We start from the raw sequence: 9,275 nt of genomic DNA on the forward strand, positions 1-9,275 counted from the left end.
GTGCCAGAGTGGGCAAAAGCTCAGCACTTCTGGCCCTGGCGTCTGGCCACAGTGAAGGGTGCAGCTCACTGAGCGCAGCCCCCCCACACTCCCCGCTGCCAGCACGAGTTTCGACATGAAAAATAATTACAATAAAATACAGTCATGGCACCCTGGGCTATGAGCTCATCAGATCAAGCGCAGCAGGGCTGGGCAGGAGCCGGCCTTTGATGGGAAACACCGGGATGCCGGGAGGAAACGCGCCGTGACTCAGGACGTGCCGTCCCGGTTCAGCGGGGTCCCCAGCTGGGGACGTGGGGGACATGCCAGCCCCGAGCCCTGGCGTGGCCAAGCCCCAGCTCCTGGGGTGCCAGATGCTCCTGGGCTTTGGGGAAACTGAGGCACGACCAAGGAAGTGACACCCCCCCCGCCTCCTCACCTTCTGATGCGTGCCGGGATCGTGGGGCACCCAGTGCAAAGCCCACGGGGCTGCTGACCCTGTGCAGCGACCGGCCCGGGGTGTAATGAGGTTTGCCAGGGCTCTGCCGTGGGAAAGCGCTGGCTGCTGTGAGAGGCTGAGCTGCACAAACCAGAACCTGTTCGCCCTGGATGGGAAGAGGCACCTGGAGCAGAGCCCAGCCGAGGGGATTAACCCCTGTGAGCACCCTGCCTCAGCCCCGCACCCACCCCCACCCCCCCCAGTCCCCTTCCCAGGATGGCATCTGGTAGGAGCAAACACGGGTGCTGCCCTGGCCCTGCCAAGGACCGGGTCAGCGGCCCCGGCAGGTCGCAATTTGCTCAGCAGGTCCTGGCCGAGCTGGGGGGGCCCCCGGCAGTCTCGGGGAGCCCAGCCAGTTCCCGTGGGGGAGGCCAGCGAGGGGCCCTGACGCTTGGCCTCCGCCCGGCCCTGAGCACTCCCAGCCTGGGAACCAGCCCCAGACCTGTAATTAGCCAAAGCGGGGCTGGCCGACGTGAAAAACGAGCCAAGGGCTCTCGCTGGCCCTTGACCCGGCGGTCTGGGGACACGAGCAGCCGGGGCTGGTTAAACTGGGGAGCGGCGAGGTGGGAGCTGAGGGGTGCTGGCGCCCGGGTTAACTGGGGGTCACTGTCTGTCCCTGCTGCTCCTCGGGGCCCACGGGGGCAGGAGGACAAGGAGGCTCCCTCTGGCCTCCCACGAGTTAACCGATTTCGACAGCGCCTGAAATTGCAGCCTGGCTGGGCCGTGTGGGAGGACGATGCTCCCCGGCCTCCCAGCCAGTCCAGCAGCTTTTTGGGACTGGGAAGGGGCCCCCAGGACCCCGTGACCTCTCCCGTGAGAGGGTTGTGCTGGTGGGGAGTGTGGGGTGTTCCCCGGGGTCCTCCTGACCGCCAGTTCCGCTGGGTGGGACCCAGATGGAAGGGACCAGGGAGACGTTTGGAGCCCGATCCCCACCCTTGTGCCATGGCTGGGGCATGCCCGAGGATGCTCTGAGCATCCCTGACACCCCCCAGGAAGGGGCACGCAGCAAAACTCTCCAATTTATGTGTTTTAGTGGACAAAGAAGAGCAATAGGTGCCCCAGGACCAGGGAGTGTCCCCCACCTTGGAGCCACTTTCCCAGCCAGGCCCTGGGTGCAGGGTCCTGGCACAGCCTGGTGCACACTGTGGCTAGCAGCCATGGGGTTAAGGCTACTGCAACAAGTCTCTGAGGGCAAGCTGGGGATACTGCTACTGGCCACGTTGCCTGCAAAAGGCTCTGCCAGTCTGGAGTGGGGCTGGAGGCCTCCAGGACCCACAGCCAGGCTCGTCCCTTGTCCCCAGCTCTCACAAGTCCCCTCAGGACTGAGCCTGAGCCACCAACACCCTGGTGTCGTGGCACCCAGGGGACAGGTGCTGGGTGGCTGTCACCCCCGGCCCTGGGTAGCAATGGGCAGCCTTCTGCCAGGCAGGCACTGGGGTGTGCCAGGCTTGCCCTGGAGGACCTGGTCTGGGGGCTTTTTAGTTTTTGGAGAGGCTTTTCATGCCCCCTTAGAGAGCACTTGGTGGGGAAACTCGCAGCCTTCGAGTAGATGCCCCGTGATGGAGCCAGCAGCCCCCTGACCTGTTCTGGGGCAGATGCTGTGAGGTCACGCTGGCCCCATCCTCTGGATTTTAGCCCACGCCCTCACCCATCCCACAGCCCTGGCAAGACTCCCAGCACGGGGCCAAGCCCTGACCCACACTGTGATGGCTGGGGACTGCCAAAAACGCCCAGCATTTCAGCCTGGTAGCCACACTCGCATGTGGCTGGCTGGCTTGGCCTGATCCAGGCACCATGTTTTGGGCTATGGAGAAGGACTTGCAGCTGCCGGGGGGAGGTTAACACAGTTCTGGGGTGCTGCTGCCTCCCCAGCAGCAGCTGTGGTGACTATTTGCAACCAGGGCTCTGGTGCGGTGGCCCGGCCACAAGACAGGGGTTGGGGCTGGAAGCTGGAGGTGGGAGGCACAACAAACCCCAGCTCAGTGGCTGCAATTGAAGCCCAAACCCCTCCAGCCCCCAAAACCATGACCTGCTGTGCTCAGTCTGGCCCAGGAGGTCCCAGGTGAGGTCGGGGTGGGCTCAGTTTTTGCCAGCACCAGGCTTAGAGGGGTCGGGGCAGGTAGGACCAGCTCAGCAGAAAGCCTCCCCCCCGCCAGGGATGTGCCTCGATCGGGGTGACTAATCCTGGCCCTTCGCCCCGGCTGATTGCTCAACGGGAGTGACAGGAGCCAAGGTGTCACCTCCCTCAGCCCCGGGAGCCTTGGCGAGGCCGTCCCCTCCCAACATGGGGACATGTGGGTGCAGGAGCCAGCTGGATTTCACACCGGGGTCCCCGGCCATCCCCGCCTGCTGGGAACCATCTTCTGCTTCCCCCTCACCAGGAGCAGCGAGTATCAGCCCTGCGGGGCCCAAGTCGGCCCCTGATTTCCAAACCCGGGCTGCATCGAGCCCCTTGGTGCAAAACCACTTCAAGCTGTAGCTCTTTTAGGCTTCAGCATTTCCTGGCTCGGACGCAGCAGAGGTTCCCTGAGCTGAGAGGTTTCTGTCACCTTTGATTGGCATTTTCTCCAGCACGGGCACAGCACAGCAGGGCTGGTGCTGCAGCTGCTGCCTGGCTATTAAAATAAAAAAGCCAAACAGCCACAAAAGCTTTGATGGTTCTTGCATAACTCCAGCTTGACCTGACAATACCCTTTTAAGCCACCAAATCTCTCAAAGCCATGAAAAAGCCACCATAAAAATTCACATTTTGATGATCACATCTTCCATCCTACTACAGGGATCAAAGACAAATCTGTGAGACCACGAGGCAAGGCTGGAGGTTCAGCTCCTGTTATGGAACTGACAGACCTTCAGCCCCCCCATAGCACTGAAATGCGGCCACTGGGTTTCAGTCAGGAACATCCAGGGAAGTCCCTGGGCTCTCAGGAACACTGACAGCAGACAGGAATTTGACTTTTATATTTGAAATGTCAGTGCAGTCTTTAATTGTGACCTGCTCTGGTTAAAGCACAAGCCGGTGTGTGCGCGCAGGGCAGCGTGTGTCTTCTCCCTTCTCCCCTGGAGCTCCGCCTGGCCTCAAAGCTGTGAGATGCAGGAAAATTTAGTTTGAATTCCCCGCCTAGCTGCAGTCCCTGCTAAGCAAGACCCCGCTGCCATTCAGACTCACCAGTCGGTGGTCTGCAGGCGCTCTGCCAAGAGCCGAACCGGCCTGCGCAAAGCAGCCGCCTTATCTTATGCAAGGTCTTGGGCAAGAGGCGATGCTGAGTCTGCACCCCGAGCTGGGAGCCGGGATTCTCACCCGCTCCCACCCTACGTGAGCTGCTGGGAACACTGGGAGGGCTGCTCGGGGTGGCTGCCGTGCTTTTCACCACCCCAACCTTCCCGAGTCACAGCACGGACGGGCCCAAGCCACTGCGGAAGGTGGCAGGTGAGGCTGCTGGTGTCACCGGCTGGTGAGAGGGGAGTTAATGACGGGGAGGAGGGGAAGCCCCAGGATTTGGGAGCTGGAGAAGGTACGGCAGAAAGCAAGCCCAGAAAACAGAAGGTGGATGGATGAGGGAAAAGGCCAGTGATGGGTTCCCACCTCCTGCCGAGCCACGCAGGGCCTACAAAAGCTGAGCCTACAGTTTGGGCACACACCAGAGCCCAGCGCTGGGCCCCTGGATAAAGCAACAGGAGGAGTGACCTGCTTTCACATCCCACAGTCGCTCTTCTCCCTCCCTCCCTCCAGCAAAGGCTTTGTCTGTAGCTCAGGTGGATCATAGAGGGACAGGACGTCGCAAACACGGAGCCTTTCTGCAAAGCACACAACGCGCCAGCTGCTGTGACGTTCCCACCAGAGGCTTTTTAGCCTTGGGCGTTGTAGCACTTTGGTTTTATTTATTCAGGTTCAGCAAACTCAGAAGATTAAAGCAAGACGGAGGAGTGTTTTATTAAGAAAGAGTCCATCATTATTCAAAAAAAAAAAAAAAAAAGAAAAACAACCATCTTTCTGTCCTCCTTGAGACAGATTGGAGGCTTGGATCCTCGTGAGCGCGAGGCCCAGGCACGTCCCTCCTATGCAGTAAATGCAGAACTTTGGGCTCAAGTGTCACTGCAGAAGAGACAGCTCAGAATTATTTTCTTCCTCTGGATCTACCTTGGTCACGATGGGGAGGAGACTTGGCAAAGGTCCATCTCCTTTATCTTGCTTCTCTCCTCTTGCTAACCATGCCTTCACCTGGCTAAATCTCCTCTGTTCCTGAGGAAAGACCTGGCTTGCCTTGCGCTCAGCCATCACCTTTCTGCACAAACACTGCTCTGTGCAGCGGGGCTGAAGCACAAGAGGTCAAACCCTTACCGAGAGGGAGTCCAGCAGCCAGACCTCTGCCTGGACAGGCTTTCACTTGCTCTGAGTCACAGGACGCAGAGATCCCTTAAGCTCCGGGTAGGAAAAGGAAAGGTGTCAAAACAGAGAGCAGCTGTGGAAGAGGTGGGTGTGTTACAGATCCATCACTTGTTCTTCCACAGCTTTGTCCTGAGATTGCACATACTTCTCCTGCACTGCAAGTGTGCTGATAACGCAGTAATTAAGGAAAACAAGGGGCTGGGCTCAAACACTCCCTTCTGCAAGGAGCTCTTAACGTTCTCAGCGAGGAACCAGCCCCACATTAGCCTGAAGGCTGGCAGGAAGAGGCAGTACTGGCAGCAGAACGTATCACCTGAGTTATTTCTGGCTCTGGCTGATCCCAGAGCCGACAGTTGTATGGTTTGGATGAGGTGGAACGAAGCAGTCCAAGTGAGTGTGAGAGAGGAAAGTTGTCAAAAGATTCCTCCCACGTTCACAGTACCAGTTAGCAACAAATGTGGTGGCTTTGGTGTGGACAACTGTCTGCTAAGGTCTGGGCTGAGCTCTACCACTTGCTCCGTGCCATCACCAAACAGCATCGGATGATGTTAGTAACAACCTGGGCCTGCAAACTGCCAACCCCCACCTCCAGTCCCCAAGGAAAGAGAAATAAAAACTCAACACAGCAGAGGCTTGGTGGAGAAGGATACGAAGTAAAGTGGAAATCGGCTCCTACTGCAGCCGACATCAGAGCGTCCAGGCTCCTGTGCTCCTGGTCTCCGAAGGAGTAGCCGTTGGCTTTGTCCACCGCCTGCATCACCTGCCGCATGCTCTCCTTATCCTGAAAGGGAGGGACATGACACACAGGGAATCTGGTCCTGCCCCAGAGGCAAGAGCTCATGTTGGGCTTTACCACGGATTTTCTCCAAGACTCTGGGCCACCCACCCAGCGCCCCGAGGATGCTGCCGGCCCCCCTGAGGCAGAGGAGAACCAGGGGCACCCCCTGCCGAGCCCGGATAGACATGGGCTGACACCCTCCACCCTCTCACTCCCTTTCATCACCTCTTGTCTCAGTCCATGTGCCTTTGTTGACAGTTCTGAGAACTACCAGATGAACATTTTCAGCCCTTCTTCCCAAATGTGTTCCTCCCAGTCTTTTAATTATTTTGTGCTCCCTAATTTAACAGTGATTTAGGTAATACTTTGCTCAGATTTGAAATGCAGGCACAGAAGAGCTGAGTGAAGGGGAAGCCTTAATTCCCCACCCCAGGACACAAGGCCCACACAGCCCCAAGCTCATTAGCCTTTTCTTTTTCCTTGGCTGCCACAGGGTATTTACAAGTCGGAGTGTGTTTCACTGTCCTCCTCCATCCCCGAGGTTTTCAGCCCTCATGGGCTGCTACCAACACTCCCTGCTCTCTCTGCCCCACTCCTCCTGCTGCATCACCTGGACATTGAGTGGAACAAAGGACACCAGGCTGTAGTCCTCAATCACCTCCACCAGCTTCTCATTGAGGCGGCGGTAATTTCTGAAGAAGGGGTCGGAAGCTAAATGATCAACCAAGTAAGAGAGATCCAGGACCTCCGTGTAGTAATCCAGGTTGAAAGCTAAAGGGAAACGCCAAGAAGCTCTGAAGACAATTTGTAAATTGAAAAATGCAGTGAGATTTACACCAGTGCCCCCACCATCTCCCAGCAACACCAGCAGCTGATCTGCACCGGCCGCAGCCCAATTCCACGTGTCTCCCTCACAAAGGCTCTTACCCAACTTGCCATATTGCTCGATCAGATCCATCTTGGAGAGGACGTTGACGTGGGGCAGTTCCACGTGCAGCATGGTGGAGAGCGAGGTGCAGAGAACAGAGATGAACTTGCCAGGGTCCGTGCAGTAGTGAGAATCCACCAGATGCACCGCAGCCAGCTGGACAGCAAAGGCACAAAGGGACAGGACAAGGTCAGACCCGTGACAATCCATCCGCTTGCTTCTGGGACAGTCTGAGAAGCAGCTGTGGGACAGTATCTGTGTGACTATAATCACAGAGACTCCCACGCAGGAAAAGTTTCCTCCTACCTTCCAGCTCCTGCATATCAAACGCTCTCATATATACGAGCGCACATATACAAGACTATATCACCACATCCAAACCCACGGACCACCCTGGGGATTCAGGATCCAGGGTGCTGATGCACAGAAAGGGCTGTGGGGAGCCTTACAGGGGTGCTGAGCTCCACCAGCAGTACTGAAAGACACCTCAGGGCTTCTTTCTCTGCAGATGAAGTTTCCACACTTGTCTGAACTCTGAGGGTTTTTTGGGGGTGGGAGCTGGAGTTAATTCTCCTTCCGAACAACACAACTGCCTCCTGATTTCCACCTTCCCTCCCTGAAACGCTCAGGCACAGCGTACGCTCAGGAGCAGTAACTGTAGCACATCACATTCTGCTGGGAGAACCAATTGTCATGCGGTTTGAAATAATAATTAATAATTAAATTAATGAGCAGTTTGATTCCCTGTGTTTTGTGCAGCTGTAACAACGTGGTCCCAGATCTCTGTTACGTTACTGCCTGTTACACAATGCTACTCAAAGTCAGGGCTCTACAGTCGAGTGTGGCTGAGTCACAGCCGTGCTTCTGCAGCAAAAAAAGCCAGTTTACAGCTCACAGGCAGGTGTAAGCACTCAAGCGGGCAGCAAAACAGCAGTGTAACTATCTTTTTTTTTTCAGTAACTACAATTTCACGTACATTTATTTGAATAAAAATAATCTCTAATGTGCAGATTCCCCGTGACATTCTCAAGCAAATGAACTTGCCCTTCTTGCTCACACCACACAGGGTTTGCACATTCATGGTTTGGCCCAAATGCAAAACAAATGCAACATAAGCAAGTTCGCTTGGTTATGGGACTCTTCTCACCTGTGCTTCCTCATTTGCATCTTCCATTGTGCAAGAAAGCTCTGAGCACGTACTACAACGTGCAGAGCGATTCGGCTTGGCTGCAGGAGAGCCAGGTAGGGCCTGAGATGACGCCTGAATTTGTCACCCAGAACACATCGACCTCCCCACTCCAAAATACAGCACAGAAGGAACCCATGTTTCTGTTCATGATAACCCCACTGCATTAAATACCCCAAATAAACCACTCTTCCAATCCCTCCGAGCATAAAATGGGACAAAATTCCCCTCCTTCCCTAATAATTTCTCATGAAAGGACAAACAGGTTAGTAAAGCAAACTGTCATTAGTACCCACAATCAAAAGCTCTGACCATGTGTCTTACAGCTTCCGAACCCCTTGCACAAGCACATGGGGTGCCGGGCGCTGCTCTCAGCACCCTGCAGAGACCCAAACCTACCCTAAAATTCCACTTGGCCAACTGCGCGAAGACGTTCTTCAGGGCGTCGTGGTGGGTGTAGAGCTCCACCTGCCCCGGGCAGTCAAACAAGTAGTAGTGACCCTTGAACGCAGCCAGCTTCTCTTGCAGCCAGTCGAAGTTGGCCTCCAGGTACTCCATGCAGTAGATCAACCCCCCGTTGGGTCCCAGCTTCAGGTTCTCCATCACATCGGGCAGGGTGATGAGCTCGGCGATGTCCACGGCGCACTGGTACGGCATCGCCTCGTTGGCGGGGTCCAGGTTCACCACCGTCACCTTGCGCCCGATCCTGCCCAGGAACTCCTGCATGCCCTGGCAGTAGGTCGTCTTCCCAGAGCCCGGAGGCCCGATTACCACCTGGCCAAAGGCCAGCGAGCTGCCCTTGCTGCCCTCAGACATGTCGGCTCATTTCCTTCTCCTTCTGTTGACTAAGAAAGGAAAAGCTCCCATTTACCATTTTATTTGCATTTATACGAATGCGATCGACTGGAATTTACACCCAGGGAGCAGGCGGAGAGGAAGGGACAGTGCCACTGTGTCACCCCTTGCACAGCCGAGCCCACGTTACCCTGTCACCCCCCAGATGGCGATGCCGTGGCTGAGAACAGGCGCAACCCCCCAGCCAGACCCTCAGGGCTGTGCCTGTGGGACACAGACCCCCACTCCCGCCTGTGCGGGGGGCGAGTTTTACCCTAGTTGGGTCCTTCCTGATGTGGCAGCACCCACAAGTTCCCCTCTTTGCCCCGGCATGATCCCATCTCCTCCGCTCCATTTCTCCACATCCCCACGTCCCTTTTCTCCCTCATGTCCCCCCTCCTCCCCGTGTAACACCCACATCCCCACATATTCCCCCTTCTCCCCACGTCCCCTCACTCACACGCTTCTTCCCCCACCCCATATCCCTTCTCCCCACCAGATCCCCGCTTCCCCTTGTCCCACTTCTCATGTCTCCCCTCACATTCCACGTCCCTCCTCCTCCATCCCCTCTTCTCCCCACATCCCCCTTTTCCCCTGTGTCCCCCCATGCCCGCTCTTCTCCCCCATGTCCCCCTCTCTGCCTACATCCCCTTCTCCCCACAGCCCCCCTTCCCTCCATGT

General features: G+C 56.7%; 1 protein-coding gene across 2 annotated transcripts; it reads right to left on the reverse strand.

Annotated features, from left to right (window-relative positions):
* Positions 1–4,413: 4,413 nt before the first annotated feature.
* GPN2 (GPN-loop GTPase 2) lies at positions 4,414–8,989 on the reverse strand. Of its 2 annotated transcripts, XR_003399926.1 has the most exons (7): positions 8,869–8,989; positions 8,160–8,605; positions 6,574–6,730; positions 6,257–6,417; positions 5,519–5,649; positions 4,821–5,034; positions 4,414–4,721 (listed from the first exon to the last, which is right to left on the reverse strand). XR_003399926.1 is itself a non-coding variant. In XM_026863541.1 (6 exons), exons 2-6 carry the CDS (start codon positions 8,574–8,576, stop codon positions 4,962–4,964), a joined length of 939 nt encoding a protein of 312 aa, XP_026719342.1. In that variant the 5' UTR covers positions 8,577–8,605; positions 8,869–8,989; the 3' UTR covers positions 4,414–4,961. The 2 variants fall into 2 exon arrangements, 1 of the variants encoding a protein (XP_026719342.1); XM_026863541.1 differs by having other exon boundaries at positions 4,414–5,034.
* Positions 8,990–9,275: the final 286 nt, after the last annotated feature.

Source organism: Athene cunicularia (assembly GCF_003259725.1).
Source record: "Athene cunicularia isolate RWA chromosome 23 unlocalized genomic scaffold, athCun1 chr23_part2, whole genome shotgun sequence".
In the NCBI taxonomy this organism is placed as follows: Eukaryota; Metazoa; Chordata; class Aves; order Strigiformes; family Strigidae; genus Athene; species Athene cunicularia.